General features: G+C 47.0%; 1 protein-coding gene across 8 annotated transcripts in view; it reads right to left on the reverse strand.

Moving 5' to 3' along the window:
- Positions 1-320: 320 nt before the first annotated feature.
- The window catches only part of NAV2 (neuron navigator 2), a 766628-nt gene continuing 750281 nt past the window's right edge, over positions 321-16667 (reverse strand). For all 8 annotated transcript variants that reach the window (XM_050755340.1, XM_050755338.1, XM_050755335.1 and 5 more), the window contains 4 exons: positions 15751-15947; positions 14096-14214; positions 7194-7397; positions 321-3792 (listed from right to left, as the gene is read on the reverse strand). In XM_050755340.1, the coding sequence (XP_050611297.1) occupies positions 3667-3792; positions 7194-7397; positions 14096-14214; positions 15751-15947 (646 nt within the window). In that variant the 3' untranslated portion in view covers positions 321-3666. The remainder of the gene's footprint in view (positions 3793-7193; positions 7398-14095; positions 14215-15750; positions 15948-16667) is intronic.

Raw genomic sequence — 16667 nt, forward strand, 5'->3', positions numbered from 1 at the left:
TCAATGTGTGGTCCAGGCACTAGAGCACTGGTATTGCCTAGGAGTTTGTTAGAAATTGAGGATCCACCAGATCCCTGATGATTCATAAAGTCTGAGAGGATCTGAAATTCTACAGTTCTAACAAGTTCCACAGGAGTGGCAAAAAGACCTGAGAAACTGAGAAGAGTCGGGATATGGATGGCATATTAGCCAAGACGGGTTTGCAAAGGTTTTGGGTTTTCCCTGCATTTGCTGCATCCAGATAAGACTGACTTGCTCTTCGCATGAAATTAAACTCTTATGAGGACTTGCTCTAGCACAGACAAGCCAAACCACTAATCTGAATAAATAAGCATCAATTTTATTGAATCATGAATAATTTAAGACTGGTACAATCATCAGCTTTCTTCTCTATGACATGGGGCATGATGTCCAGCAGATCATTGGCAAATCCAAAAACCTCATGACAAATGAAAATTAAATAGGTGAGGAGAGAGAGAGGAGAGGAGGAGGAAGGGGAGGGAGGATGGAAACATACCGTACACAAAATACTCAATTCCTAGTTTTCTCTTTAAAAATGGCTAGAAAAAATTCATCAAAATGCAGCACTTTAATCAATTATTTACAATTTCTATGTTACAATGAAAAAATGTACATCTTATAGAACATATTTCATAAACTGCTCCACTGGAAACAACTAGATCAAAACAGCAAACCTTCCATTTAATATCCACAAAGTTGGATTATTTTTCCTTTTTGAAGTAGATTCGCCACAATCAAATTTGAATACAGAGAATTTTGAAGTTTAAGCATCAAACAACAAAGTAAAAGTCCCCAAGATACAACAAAGATCTAGGCAAGTCTTGTTCCTGTCCCACTCCCACCCCACCCCTAATGAAACTTAAAAGGTATTCCCATTTCACTTATGGCCTGTATCATTCTTGGCAGTTTGGGAAGAGAACTTTTGGCTTCCATTGGTAACTCAACATAAATGTTGCATAGAATTTATACATTTCAAAATTGCCCTAACTGTAGAAAAGGCAAAATGGAAGCATTTCCAATAGAGCCCTAAATGAGTACAAAGTCACTTTGTCAAAGGTGAGTGGCACTAAAGTAAAAATATGACCAAAGTAAGAAATGTGCATATTAGACAACCCTGCTTCCCGAAACTTTAGGAAGGACACTGAGTTGTGAGTCACACAAGGGCTATGCTACTTGAAGTCAATGTTCACCAATCAGGCAGCACCAGGTACAGAAGTCTTGGTTCTGAACCTGGACCCAGTGGGAGGGAAGTCTGTGGGAGAGGGGAGAAGAGAATGACAAGGGAGGATGTCATATTAAAAAAAGGTTTTAAACAATATTGGCAGGTGTCTACTCACAAGGTGATTGGAAAACTGCCCACAAGGAGAAGTCAACTTTACCTCCTCCCAAATTCACAGTACGCGAGTGTAGGGTCATTGCTGGGAGATAAATTGTCTAAGGAGGGCCACCCTTCAGGTTTACCAGAAATCTTAAGGTTTGGCCCCCCTGGTCACAGGCTAAATATATGGTTTGAAAGTTTTATTAAAAACAAAAACAGAACAAGACACACTCATTCCCAGATGACTAATGAAGGCTAAGCAGAATAGTCTGAGTTTGCTGAGATTAAAGCAGGGACAGTGTTGAAAAGTTTTCCTTTCACTAGTGGGACACATTCCCCTTTTCTTTTTAAAGAGGAAGAACATGGTGTCATCCAATACGAAGTGAGCAGTTTCGGGTCAAACTCTTACGGTAAGAAACTAAAAAAAGATGCCAAGAGACAAATCTTCAGAAACAGAAATGCAAAAGATGGAATAAAAACCCTGATCATTAAAACAGAAACACCTTCACTGGTGTCCAATAAAGATTCTCTTTATAAAACAGAAACAAACAACTCAAAAATGTATCATACTTTGTAACGAAAATACCAGTATGTTGAAGACACAGCAGACTGGGTTTCTATTAGAGCAAGTATCAGCAAGGTCATGTAGATTGTAGAAGCTTTTGCCTTCTCCTGTACCAGACAGATCCCTGTCCAGTTGGGTTGTCAGCTGGAGACTGATAAGAACCTAAAAAATGGATCTTTTTTTTTTTTCTTTTTCCCATGGTCATGCATCCACACGAATGAGTCTTTCGGATGAGAAAAGTCACAGCAACTTGAGTTCTCCTAATGAACAGATGACTCTTTAGCCCTGTTTGTTTCAATGGGGGAAACAATGACAAAAAAACAAACCCCGGGCAGGCACGACACTTATGTAAAATGAACACAGTTAGTACAAAACCAGTAAGGCATCACTTTGGGAAGGTCAGCACCGAAGAGGTCAGGCAAGGCTCGTCCAGACGGGGCTTCTGGGAGGGGGTGACACTCACCCTTGTTGAGCTGCATCATGTTGGTTCTGAGGAAAGTGCAAGTCTTTTGCGGGGTGACCTCATCACTCCACTGGAAGCTGGGGCGGGGGCGCTGGAGGTGTTGGTGTGTGTTCTAAACCCTCAAGGATGAGAAGGGAAGGCAAGGTCCATGGCTCACCCACATGTCGAGGACTGGGTCCTCATCCATTTTAAAGGACACAGATGACCCCAGCCCTAGCAGGAGGAGGCGAGTGTGTAGGACTGTGAGGATGGACAACTAAAAACCAAAACTGAGCAGGACCAAACCGAAACTCAACTCCTGCGGTTCTTACTTTCACCAAAGGATTGATTCTGACCAAGAGGGGAAGGGGGAAAAAATCTTCAAAAATCAATGCATCAGAAAGGAAGAAACTCAACCTCATTTTCAAAAGGTAATCTGTTCTCCAAAGTAGAACAAGTCTCACTATACACAGTGTTTGCAGGAAAAAACAAAAAAAACAAAAAAAAAAACACCACCTGATTCATTCATATATCAGAAGGAAACAGACGCATGCCATTCTGCACTGACAGCCACATCCACTCGCTCACACTCTCACTCCTTCACTCTCTCACGGATTAATCAGAGGCTGATGGACCTGAATGGGGTGGTTGGATTGGAACAGGCAAAATACCTCTCGAGTAAGGAAAGCACCATTTAAAAAACATGAAAGCATGGTTTATTTTCTCCTAAGGTTTCCCTGTGTCGTAGCTCTGTAGTGCGTTGAACGTGACCAAAGCAAGCACCCTGGTTAGCACCAGTTCTCCCTGTGGCCGACTGTGTGGGAGGGTGGGTGGTGTGGCTCTGAAACCCAGTCTGGAGGGTCGGTGCTGAGGGGAAGCCGTGCTTCTCTGTGTTTCCAACTTTGCTCCAGTCTCTTCTGTCTCTGGGAAGCTTATGTCAGGATGCTGTTTGGTTTCAGAGCTTCATGTGGGTTCTACTTTTTTTTTTTTTTTTTTTGTCTCTCTTTTCATTTCAACGGCGATGATCCTTTCCCGAGAAGTATCTTCAGTGTCTTAGGGAGGTCACAGCAACAAGGCAAAACAATAATTAAAGTACAACCGAAGGTAGTGCAGTTCTCGCTGTGGAAGGAAGCGGTCCGCAGGCAGCTGGCCCAGGATGCCTGCACCCAGGTCGAGGCTGAAGGATGAGGGGTCTCGGTGTTCCCGCAGCTTCAGGGCTGCGGCTGGGGGCTGGCTCAGGAAGTCAACTTCAGGATGATGTTGGGGATGCAGGTGGAACGGGGCGAGGAGAAGAGGAGGGCGCTGGGCTCCGGGCCCCTGTCACAGAGTGGACTCCAAAGAGGAGTCCAAGATGTCATCGTGATGGCTGTTACTGTTGGAGTCGCTGTCATAGCTCTGGGGGCTGGAGTAGTTGGCTGCCTCCTGCAGCCTCATCAGCATGTTCATCTAGGGGAAGAGTGGGGAAGCATGAGCTGCTTTCTGTCTAGTTGGCTGCCCACCCTGGACCCCTAGAAGGTCATGCCACCTCCTTCAGACTCACCTGGGATAACAGTCCACAGTGGAGGCAGTGGACAAGAACATGGACTTTGGGCCAGGCTTCCAGGGTTCAAATCCCAACTTCACCAATTACTAGCTGCATGACTTTGAACACGTTACTTAACCTCTTCATACTTGTTTCTTTACTGGTCAAATGTGAATAATAATAGTACCTGCCCTATAACGTTATGGAGTGGATTGAGTTAATATATGTAGAGCACTGAAAAACAAAATGATGCTCTCTATACATATTATATTTATTTTTTATTTAGGAGGGGCACACCTTTCAGGCATAGCCCTCGGCCTGGATGAAGGTGTGGCTGAGCGTCCCGGCTCCTGGAACTTGGCGTCAGCGTCACCAACATCTGAAGGACACGGACCCCCTCCCGCTTCGACAGGCATCAAACCCGTCTCTTTTCCTTGCTCTGGCCAGGTCAGACTGGAGCCAACTGTGCTCCAGCTCCTGTGGAAGCCTTGGCAGGGAGGTGAGGGGAAGTGCCAGTTACAAGCAAAGCATCCGAGTGCAAAGAGCCCTCGCTTGTGGTTCAGGATTCTCTGGGCAAGTTACCTAAGGTATCTGAGCCACCAGTTCGTCATCTATGGAATGGGGAGAATGGCAACACTTCTCATAGGGTTGAAGTAGGCAATAAAATGATATAATGTGTATTAAACCCTTAGAAGAGGGGATGGCCTGGCATATAGTAAGTGCTTAATAAATGTCATCTGTTGTCATCACCATGTAACTTAAAGAAAAGAGTTTAGCGACAGCGTTCTTGAATCTGCCCTTGTTTACGTTTTACGGGTCACTTGTTTGGGAGTGGGGAGAGGGAATAAAGGCTACTTTTATTTATAACTGTAAATTGTGTGTATGTATTGTATATTTTATATAGCAAGTAAGTCAGGAATATGGGGCCTGAGCTAAGGCCAAGATGCGGTGCAGCTGGGTGTACAATCCAGCTGCCCCTCGGGATGCTTTGCAGAGTCTACCCAGATGTGCCAGGCTGCAGAAGCACCATCACCTGGTGTCCATCTGCACAGCCATAACCAGGGAAGAGGCAGAGCTGAAGTATAATGGACAATCCTTGGCAACTGGGATTACTTATTCACTCATTAAACACTCCCAGTATGTCCACAGTATATGGTTCTGGAACAAAAACAAATAAATCCTGTTCTCATGAAGGTCTCAGTCTCGTGAGTGAGAAGGATTAACACATAAGAGAGCTATGATAATAGAGACACATGGCCCTGGGCAGAAAGAGAACTGGGACAAATATCAAATATCTAACTTGATAATAGAAGTGACTGGACTGGTACAGCTCACTTCTGGGGGCCTGGGGTTGGAAGGAGAATTCTTCCAAGAATCCTGAGTCTTACCTACACACCTTCTGTGTCCAACCAGTGATACAAATGTTACTGGCTCAGAAAAGATTGTTTAGGGATGGGCTGGCCATTCTTTCCTCTAGATATACTAAATTATATTTTCTATGTAAGTTAAGACCTCATGAGTTTGCTTCCACAAAAATACCTCCGTGACCTTGGCTTTCGGCAATGGTTAACATTGCAAATGGCTGTTTAAAGTATGCCTCTTTCCTTTGTAAGACTACTGTTATAAATATTGCAAACTAGGTTGTACATGGCAATACAAATAATAAATCCTTAAAAAATACAGTTCCCACTAAAATCTTCAACAGAACCACAGCTACATCCCACCAAACAGCAGGATGGCAGACAACCTGAATTGCCTATTATTATTATTATTATTATTGTTATCATCTAGGGACTTAATTAGCTGCTAGGAATAGAACAGTAAATCAGTTGTCTTTTAATCCTGCTACATGTCTTATATTTTCTTTTAGGTAATGCAAATAATATTCTCTGTTATGTTTTCTTTTAGCTATGCCTGCCAAGAAAGCTTGGGCCTAAATTTAAGGCATGATAATCGTCCTTTAACCATGGGAAGTTTTGGTATATTTGCTTCCTCTGTATTTTAATGGGCTTTTGACTTGTTAGGTCTAATTTAGCAGTATGACTTTGCATGGGTCTTATATTGGTAGAGTACTACAATTAATTAGAAATGCTACTGTGATTGGCCCAGGTGTTTCTTTTGTTTGTTTGTTTGTTTGTCTGAGACAAGGTCTGGTTCTATCAACCAGGTTGGAGTGCAGTGGCACGATCTTGGCTCACTGCAAACTCTGCCTCCCGGGCTCAAGCCCTCCTCCCACCTCAGTCTCCTGAGTAGCTGGGACTATAGGCGTGTGCCACCACGCCCAGTTAATTTTTGTATTTTTTGTAGAGAAGAGGTTTTGTTACGTTGCCCAGGCTGTTTTCGAGCTCATGAGCTCAAGCAATCCACCCAACTCAGCCACCAAAAGCACTGGGACTACAGGCATGAGTCACTGCACCCAGCCCGGTGCTTCGTTGTTGTTGTTGTTGCTGTTGTTGAGACAGTGTCTCGCTCTGTCGCCCAGGCTGGAGTACAGTGGCACAATCTCGGCTCACTGCAAGCTCACCTCCCAGATTCACGCCATTCTCCTGCCTCAGCCTCCCAAGTAGCTGGGACTACAGGTGCACGCCACCATGCCTGGCTAATTTTTTTGTATTTTTAGTACAGACAGGGTTTCACTGTGTTAGCCAGGATGGTCTTGATCTCCCAACCTCGTGATCTGCCTGCCTCGGCCTCCCAAAGTGCTTGGACTACAGGCGTGAGCCACTCCAGCCTGGGTGCTTCCTAAAGGGCCTTTGTTGTTTTAGCAACAGCCAAATAAATAAGAAGCTTAAACAGTGTTAAAGACTGAGCTTATCGCAATGACCATGGGACTCATATTCAGGCCCCCTCCCCTCTGTGAGTCCCTCCTGCCCTCAGACCTCTCCCTGTCTACTCTCCTGATCATTTGCCTTGGGCTTCTGGTCCTCAGCAATCTCTTCCTCTGCTCTGTTATTGGTAGGAGAGATCAAAGTAATAGGATAGTAGGTAATAGAGGTGGCATCCCAAATCAGAGGGCAAAGAGTTGTACAGAGACAGTAGGTATAAGAACATTTAAGGGGAAAAATCAATTCTTAACCTTTTATCTAGAACCAGAAAAAATTTTAGAGGAAAAGTCTTTAGGGATAAACACAAATCATGGAAGAAAATATTGGCAAAAATGGCCCTAATCTTGGGGTCATTTTCCAAATGGCCCAGTCATTTGAGTCCAGCCTTCCAAAGCAAGGCTGGGTTTAGTCACCTTTGTATTTCCAGAGGCCCTGCATCATACCCAACACACAGTCAGTGCTCAACGAATGCTGAACTGTTCTGGCAGCTGAGGACTCACCAGCGGATCGCCTTCAGCATCACTGGGGGGCACCTGCTTGCTTGTCGATCCTTCCCGAGGCATGGAGTAGCCATCGAAGCCGACATCCTCAGGCCGTAACTGCAACAGGGGAGGCCACTCATGTTGTTGCGGGCTGGCTGCCCATGGATATGTGTCCATCACCCACTTAGCAGGATCCTCCCAGGGGGCACGCCTTCCATAGAGCTGAAAACAGGCAAAGAAGGAACAGTCTGGAAGTGGCCGAGATCTCTCTTGGAGCCCCAGTTTTGCAGCTTTCTGAAAAACTCCCCAAACCCAGCATCATGCCTTCCCTGATGGAGTAATTCCACTTCTAGAATTCCATCCTCAGGAAGTCATCCAAGATGCAGATGGCTCGAGGTGCTAAGGCTGAAGGTAGCATGACCCAGTGGTCTAGAGCACAGGCTTTGGAGTCAGGGCGATCTGGGTTCATGTTTCAGCTCTGCCACTGACTCACCGTGTGACCCTAAACTCTGAGCCTTGGTAATCCAATTTGGAAAACTGGCTCTGGGGGAAAAACAATGACCTGATTTGAAGCATTTGCTGACTTCCATGGTACAATCCCACCATGACCGATTTCAAATCACTGACATGATGTCACTGGATGTGGAGTTGGAAAGAGGTGCTACCAGCTTTTAAGAGCCAGCTCTAGTACTCCACTAGGTGCATCTACCCAAAGAATACCACCTACATACCTTGGGTGCTGGGCATCAACACTGCAGGCAGAGGTCACAGTGGCCCTGGCTCAATATTTATTTTTATTTTGTATTGAGACAAGGTTGTGCAATGTTGCTCAGGCTGGAGCACAGTGGCATGATCACTCTCCCTGTGGCCTCAATCTCCCAGGCTCAAGTGATCCTCCTGCCTCAGCCTCCCAAGTAGCTGAGACTGTTTGCGTGCCACCATGTCTGGCTAATTTTTAAAACTTTTTTTTTTTTTTTTTTAAAGAGATGGGATCTCTCTCTGTTGCCCAGACTGGTCTCAAACTTCTGGGCTCAAACAATCCTCATGCCTTGGTCTTCCAAAGGTCTGGGATTATAGGTGTGAGCCACTGTGCTGGGCTGGTCCTGGCTCAATAAAACCCCATTTCTTGAAATGGGTCTGACTCTCACAGCCCCTATATAGAAGCACTGCTCCTTTTCAAAACAGCAAATTGCTAAAAGACGCTGCACATAAGCAGTGAAATTATGAGGACTTCTCCCTTGTCATGTGTTTCTCAAAATTCCATAATAGCTAATTGGCTCTTAAAACAGTAAACTATATTATCACTTAATTTTATAGTAAGATCAACACCATGCCTCCAAGCTCCTTTTGTTAAGCCTCAATTATCTAATGGTAAAATCATTTTAGTGACCATTACTAGCAATTTGAAGAAATACATACATTCCTTAAAGAACAGAAACCTAGACTGGACCCCTTCCCAATGTGAGGCTCTGCATATTACACAGCTAGGTATAGGCTTTGTATCTTTCTCCTTTAACACCAGCACATCTTGCAGCTGACTGTGTGCCAGGTACTGTGAGAAATGCTTTATAAATACCTTGCTTAACCACCAGGCAACTCCAAGAGGAAGTACTACTGCCCGTGATTTACAGATGAGGAAACAGGCCCAGGGAGGAGAGAAGCCAGAATTGGAAACTAAGTGTGTTCAATTCCACGGCCCACCAGTTTGGCCCACTTGGTCCATGTGGCAGGACACGCTCACAGCCAGGGCAGTGTCGCCTGTAGTTCTGCAAAGAGGACTCTGCAGGGGGCCTTGAGGCACAGAAACTAAAGAGTCCTGTGGGCCACCACGGCTGTAGTGTGTCTCTAGGGTGGCCATGGCTGGCTGGCTGTCTGCTCCCCCTGCCCTCCCGGGAATTCTGCAGTGGAGAGGGTACGGAGAGCAAGGTGCTGACAACAGTGCAAAGCTGAGCTCTGAACCAACAAAACCACTTCTTTCCAAGGGGAAGGAGCTGGGGCCACCTAGCCCCACCCCCTCATTTACCAGATGGGCCAGTCAAGGCCCAAAGAGCAGAGCCCGCTGAGAAAGGTTGTCGGGCAGGACCCGATTTGAACCTAGAACTTCAACTTCCTTTGCCAGGCCTTTTTCCTCTCCACCCCTCCTGACTGACACCACCTGGAACAACTCTATCAGTCAGAGCCACGTGACTCAGCCAGACCCAGAGCAGGGAGACGCAGAGCAGGCTGTTGGCCAGATATCAGTGTACCAGCCTGCTGGCTCATTGTCCCCGCTAGCGGTGCCCATGCTTCCGTGACCGTCTGTGCCAACTGGGACCTCTAGGTATGATTTCTGTCAGGGAAGCTGGCCATCCAGCCGCTTCTCAGACGGGCCCATCTCTCTGCATTTGTGGATATCACCCCCTCTGCTTAAGTCACGTGGCCTCCTATGACTCATTGCCTTCCCAGACACCAGCACTCCTCCCGTCCCATGTTCTGGCCCAGTCTGTTGCTAAGTCTTCCTTAGCAGGAGTGAGTCTCAGGCCTAGGAACTCACTCTGGCATTTGCAAGGCAATTATTGCGTGAGCAGGAAGGAATCGTGTGAGGGGCATGCATTTGTGTGTACGTGGGCATGTGTCTCAGGGCAGAAGAGAACACAAAAGTGGGATATTTGGAGCAGAAGAAGGCTGCTCCAGACTAGAACCATTTGTGCAGTTTTGAGAAGTTTCTCCCTCTGAGGTCTTTCCCTGTGGAAACTGGGCTGCATTTCCCAAGCCAGACCTCACATGAGGCTGAACCAAACCCTCACAGCTACTGCTTTTATGACGGCTACTGCTTCTGTCTCCACCCTACAGCCTGGATGAGGACATGCTCAGGGCTGCAGAATCACAGAGGCTAGAACTCCTGGAGCTGAACCTGTCCTCAGAGATTACCTGGCACTGTGGTTTTCAAACATTTGCTCTTCATCTCTGGTCCTCAACTGAGTAGATTGGGGGCTTCATAAAAACCAGCCTGAAAAAAACACTCTTCTAGTCCAAACTTGTCAATTTATAGATGGAGAACCCAAGGCCAAGAGACAGGAGACCTGTCTGGGGTTTCAGAGGAGGCTGGATAATCTGATAAATGGCCCCGCACTCACCCTGCACTGTTCCTGTTCCCTGCAGGAACCAGACCTGCCCTAGGCACAGAGAGGTCTTTTGAGTTACCCTGTAGACTTTAGACACTTTGGCAAGTGTTTCCAATGACAGCTCCAAAGGGAAGCAGGGCTGAGGACTGAGTCATAAGACAAATGCACATTAGGTACACGCTAACATCATCTGCAAGAACAGAAAATATTTTTACAAGCCTCCTCACTTGTCACTGGACATGTTCAAGTCTGGGTGATGAATGGCTGGGTAAGAACCATGGCAAGCAATGGAAACATCATAAAGCTCCTCAGCTCCACTGCAGGCCCTGAGGGTAGCAGCAGAGACAGTTGGACAGACAGACACAGAGGGGAGGACATTCACTTTCCCTAAGGCAGGGGAAGAAATCTGGCATCCCTACTGGGTCAGGAAAAATGGAAGCAGGACAACAGGGAGCTGAGACGTTGAAAACTAAAACCTGGGCCACTGTGAGCCCTCTGACTGTGGGATGCAGGGGGCTCCTGGGAGCGTGTGCACATCACAGAAGAATGCATCAGCTGCACATTCAGGAAGCTCCTCCAAGGAGTTCCACAAGTGCATCTGCACATACACACCCTTGCAGTGCTACCTTATGCTCACTAGAGGGCGATATCATGTCTCCTCCTGGCACGGGTGTACCTGTGGGAGGGGCTGCCTGGAAGTTATCCTCATCCCTTGAAGACAGCAGGTCTCCTTATGTTCCCACCAAATCCATACTACCATGGGCAGCCCTGCATCCCAGCTCCTGGTGCGCGGCAGCCCTGTCAGAACCCCTTCGAGGGACTCCACCTCTTCTCAGACTAGAACCTGGGCCAAGGGATTACTCACTCTGAACTGCAACATGCTCACTTCATGGCCACTCACCCGGGTTAGGTGAGGGGCAGGTGACCTTAGAGTAGGCGTGTACTCAAAGTAACACAAAGGAGAGTATGGAATTTTAATTTTTTAAAAATAAAGGAATCCTTTTGTCAAATGAAATAATAAGGGGAACTCCACTCTATAAAATTCAGTATTTGGTTCCGCAAGCCACCTGAGGCTTTTCAGTGGAGTGATGGGGGTCCTCAGGATAGCTGAAAATAACAGAAGTAGCCAGGGGTCAGCTAGTCCTGGGCACCAACGCTCCCTCCATCATACCCCACTGAGGGGACTTGGTAACGGGCAAGAACGTCCGTGAGCCTCAGTTTCCTCATCTGTAAGAGACTCACTGGGCTGTCAGAACTAAATGAGATCATGCACGTCAGGCCCCTAATAGTGCCTGGCAAGTAGCAGGCCCTCAAAAAAACATCACCAAACGTTCCTTCAAAACCAGAGGCATGAAGAACACAGCAAGCTTCCCCAGGAATCCACAGAGTCTGTATGGTCTCCTGGGTTCATAAGGATGGCGAGGTCACAGGTTTGGGGCATAGTGACTCACTTTTGAGCCACTTAGTGGGATGCAAACTCTGGCCGCCTCCCTTTGCAGCTCTGTACTCTTGAAAGACTAACCTTCAAATGACCTCAAAGCACAAAGCAGTGATGACTTTTCCTGCCTCACACTGAACTGGTGAGTCTTGAGATTGGAACATGTCTCTGCTTCCTGCCCCAGATTGCTGGGGCCTCACTTTCTCATGTTGGGAAGGCACCTAATGTTCCTCTATGATCAGCTCCATCAGCAACCTCTCCTAGGTGGGAAGGGGAGTTCCTTTCCAGCCATGCCCAGAAAGCCTTCTTTTAGGTTCTGGTCCAAAGGGGCAGAGCCTTGGCACCGCCATCCACTGGTAACCAATGAGGAGCTTGCTCAAGTGCAGCTCAAGGCTGGAGCACAGACAGGCTCCCTACTTCCGGGTTAATGCCTCCCAGGGCAGAGGAGGCCTTTATTCAGCAGAGCCCATGAGTTCTTCCCAGTGACTCTGAGGTTCACTCCCCTTCCTATACCAGAAGACAATATTTAGAGCAAAGATGAAGCACATGGGAGAAAGTGAGGTGGAATTAGGGGCAAACAGTCCACCTCATCCGCCTGCAATTCTCTTTGCTTTTCTTAAGCAGCTTGGGTTTCCCAGAGGTGCTGGGCGTATCACACTCCCTGGAAGCCACCAATGAGAACAGAGGAGAGAGGCCTCTGAAATGAGACAGACTGCAAGAATCCAGCAGGTAGGAGACGCTTCTACTGGCCCCAAAGTAGAAATGACTGGGTGGTTGTTTGGGTCTGTGGTACTAACAAAACTATTTGATTCAGGACTAAATTGTGGTCAATTTAATCCAGGCCAGTGACTTTACCTACCTAGGGAGATTCCACTGCAAAGATCTAAAGTCATTCATACCTTCTTGTATGAAAGCAACAGTTGACAGAGCACTGTTAACTAATGATTTGGGGCTGGCCAAAGGTTGCCTAATTTCTTGCTTTTTTCCTGCTTTCACAATACACTTGTATTAAATATGCTGACTTGAATTTGCAACGCGTATGCTCCAGTTTAATGAAATGCATCACAAGAGGCAAAATATTTTCCTTTTCAAGCTCCCCTTGTCCCGAATGCCTCTGAAGACCATCATTGCTGCTATTAATCATAGACAGAAAATAGTTCAATATTTCTCAGTTCAGCCCAATATAGAGAAATGACAAACACTGACTGAAGCCATTAACTTGCATTTGTCACCCACGTGCCTGCGGATGCACACCGGTCCCTGCGCCCTCCACAGGCCTACGATAGCATCTGGTGTCTCCCATTGTCCAGTACCAAGGAAACAAAGAAGCTCTTGGAAACCTGGCTACCAAACTGGTTTCTGGATTATTCAGCCACACGTGATGTCTGCTAATTATGCACTGCGAGTATTAAAAGCCTACAGAACTTCTTAGGCAGCCTTGTTGAGCTGCCTCCAGGCTCAACAATAAAACTATCCCAAGTTCCAAATTAATGGTAAGCTTCCATTTAAACCCTGGGTTAAGTGAGAAGTAAGAATTTGTGCTTTCCGGGCTGGTAGCACATGCCTGTAATCCCAGCTACTTGGGAGGCTGAGGTATGAGAACTGCTTGAACCCAGGAGGTGGAGGTTGCAGTGAGCTGAGACTGTGCCACTGTACTCCAGTCTGGGTGACAGAACAAGGCTCTGTCTAAAAAAAAAAAAAAAAAAAAAAAAAAGAATTTGTGCCTTCCAACTGCTGCCAGGCAGGAGGAACTGGCAGCCTTATGGGCCCCGAAGTTACCTAAGAGGGTAGGGGTGCTGATGTCAGGGAAAGAGTGCCACCAGCCTCAGGGCTAAGAACCTGGAATTTGATCCAGAAGGCATGGATTCAAATCACAGACCTTTCAAGTTTCCCTTTTGTAACCTTAAGCACATCATTTATTCTCTTTGAGCCTCATTTTTTTCTCTTAAAAATGGAGTAAAAAACCAAATTTCTGTCCAAGTTCCACGACTAATCCAAGGCTTAACCCAAAAGGCAGATAGGAGAATATTTTGCAAACTGTGCAGCACTACACATGTATATGGTTCTACTTCTCATGCACTCACGATGCTGAGCACTTTTGTTTCATCCTTGCAACAAACTCTTGGTGGCAGAATATCAATGAGGGCTCTGAGGCACAGACAGGCTAACCAGCTGGCCTGGGGTCACAGCGCTAATGGGTGGCAGAGCCAGGACTTGCAGCCAGGTGTCCTTACACTGTGCTAGACTGATGACTTCCCAGGCGAGGGGTTGTCACCCCATGTTAGTCAGATTCCTGGAGGAGGAGATAAAGACAACTCATCTGGTCACCAGAACAGTCCCCTTCAGCTTCGAGGAAGCCAGCAGGGGTGTCTTCTCACCTGGAGTCCTTCTCTGACAGCTTCCAGGAGATAGGGGATAATGGAGTAGTTCCACAAGTCGGTGAACCACACTCTCGAGCCGTCCACATCGATGGGGCATGACAGGAAGAGCCGGGGGCCTGGAGACCACAGTGAAAATACATTAGCACTCAAATGGGCGTGGGTGACGGGGCATCGGGTGAAGCCATGGTCCGAGCACCCTTCACAGGAGGGACCCTGGACGTTCTGACGGCAGGGCTGAGGCCTGTACACAGACACACTAGCCCTGGATGGTGGGCACAGAGAAGGACACTCTGATCCCTGATTCCACCTGGGGGTCTCCCTCCTCCAGGAAAGGCTTGATGGGGAAGATGCTCACTGTGGCATTACTAATCTTGATTTTTAAAAATAGAAGCCCATGACTACAAGTCCAAAAGAACAGAAACAGTTAAGCAAATGAGGGTACATCTGCATTTGATCATTTTGTAGCCTTTAAAAATAATTTTAAAAACTGAGTAATTGGCTGGGCATGGTGGCTCATGCCTGTAATCCCAGCACTTTGGGAGGCTGAGGCTGGTGGATCACCTGAGGTCAGAAGTTCGAGATCAGCCTAGCCAACATGAAGAAACCCCTTCTCTACTAAAAAATACAAAAAAATTAGCCGGGTGTGGTGGCAGGCACCTGTAATCCCAGCTACTCGGGAGGCTGAGGCAGGAGAATTGCTTGAACCTGGGAGGCAGAGGTTGCTGTGAGCTGAGATCACGCCATTGCACTCCAGCCTGAGCAACAAGAGCAAAACTCTGTCTCAAAAAACAAAAACAAAAACAAAACAACAACTGAGTAGCAACAGAGAATGCTCATGAGATAGTGCTACATGAAAAAGGATTTTTTTTTTTTTTTTGGAGTCTAGCTCTGTTCCCCAGGCTGGAATGCAACGGTGCAATCTCGGCTCACTGCAGCTTCCACCTCCTGGGTTCACGCGATTCTCCTGCCTCAGCCTCTTGAGTAGCTGGGATTACAGGTGCATGCCACCAAACCCAGCTAATTTTTTGTAGTTTTAGAGTAGAGACGCGGTTTCACCATGTCGGCCAGGCTGGTCTCGAACTCTTAACCTGAGATGATCCATCTGCCTTGGCCTCACAAAGTACTGAGATAACAGGCAGGAGCCACCATGCTTGGCCAAAAGGAACATGTTATATGTATGCTATGATTGCCACTACATAAAGTGTAAACATATATATATATATATATGTATGTATATATGAACAAGGACAGAAATCTTAGTTCGAATAATGAAAATTATGTCAAGATGGTGGGATGGTTAGTGATCTTTTTTTCTCTGTTCTAAATGTCCAGCTTTCAGAAATGCTGGTAAAACTTCATTTTTCAAGCAAAGCCAATCCTGAGGGTAGCTTCAGCCTGGGGGAACCTTGAGGTGGGAGCTCTTTAGTGGGCTAGCAGTTTCTACATCGGGCCAGGATGGACACATCTCTCTTCTGCAGACCACTAGCAATCTGGGGTCTGCCTGGACTGTGACTGTCCCTCTGCCCCCTTTCTATCTTTATGGACAGTCCAGCTTCTGCTGACTTTGCCTGCAAAGTGCTGTCCTGGCCAGGGCCCAGAGAATGGGCACCTGAGGATGCCAGCCCACCCCCTCAACCCAGTCTCCCACCCACCGATGGTGACGTCCGAGGAACTGTGAGCCTCCAGGAAGCGGTTGAGGTGATGCCAGACCTTGGGAATCCAGTCGATGATTTTTACCAGCTCCATATTGCGCACCCGCCCACTGATCTCTGTTTCCATGAGCTTCCTCCTCAGGAACCGGCCAAGGAAACCCTTCACAGGCTCCGTGTGGTTGGCACAAAGCACCCATCTGGAGGAAGTCAGAAACACTTTTCAAGATGATAGTGATCCAAATGATGGCTGACCTCAGGAACCAAAGCATGTTAGAAACAGAAGGTGTATATGCTAATGCAACAAATTGGATTAGCGATACACCGAACAGTTCTAAACATTGTAACTATGTATTAACTCACAGTTCCTCATAGCAACCCTCTAACATAGATATTATCACCACCTCCATTTTACAGACAGAAATGCTAAGGAACAGACAGGTCATGTAACTTTTCCAGGATCAAACAGCTAGTTAATTGAAGAGCTAAGATGGGAACCAAGAAGCCTGGCTCCAGCGGCTAGGCTGTACCCACTGAGATAAACTGCCTCTTGTGCTTGGTGTGGAACTCCGTGCTATGCTATGGAACTATCACTGTGACTAAGACACAGTCCTGGTCCCCAGGAGCTCACAGTCTGGTGGAGGAGGCAGACAGGCAAAGAGAGAAATGAAATATGATGAAGCCTAAGGGAATCAGGGAGGGCTCCTGAGAGGAGGGGATGTCTGGGCTGAGACTGGACAGTTAATGGGCAGCAACATAAGGAAAGGCAGGAGCAGGTGTTAGGGTCAGGAGTGGGGTGATGCTGCAGCTTTCGCAAAGGCATGGGAAACAGCATGGGTGTTTGCAGAAACTACCAGAAGTTTAGTGTGACTGAAGTTCAGACTTGACCTGCCAACCCACGGAGTCTGGATTTCATTCTG

This window comes from Macaca thibetana, chromosome 14 (genome assembly GCF_024542745.1).
Source record: "Macaca thibetana thibetana isolate TM-01 chromosome 14, ASM2454274v1, whole genome shotgun sequence".
NCBI classification, from domain to species: domain Eukaryota; kingdom Metazoa; phylum Chordata; class Mammalia; order Primates; family Cercopithecidae; genus Macaca; species Macaca thibetana.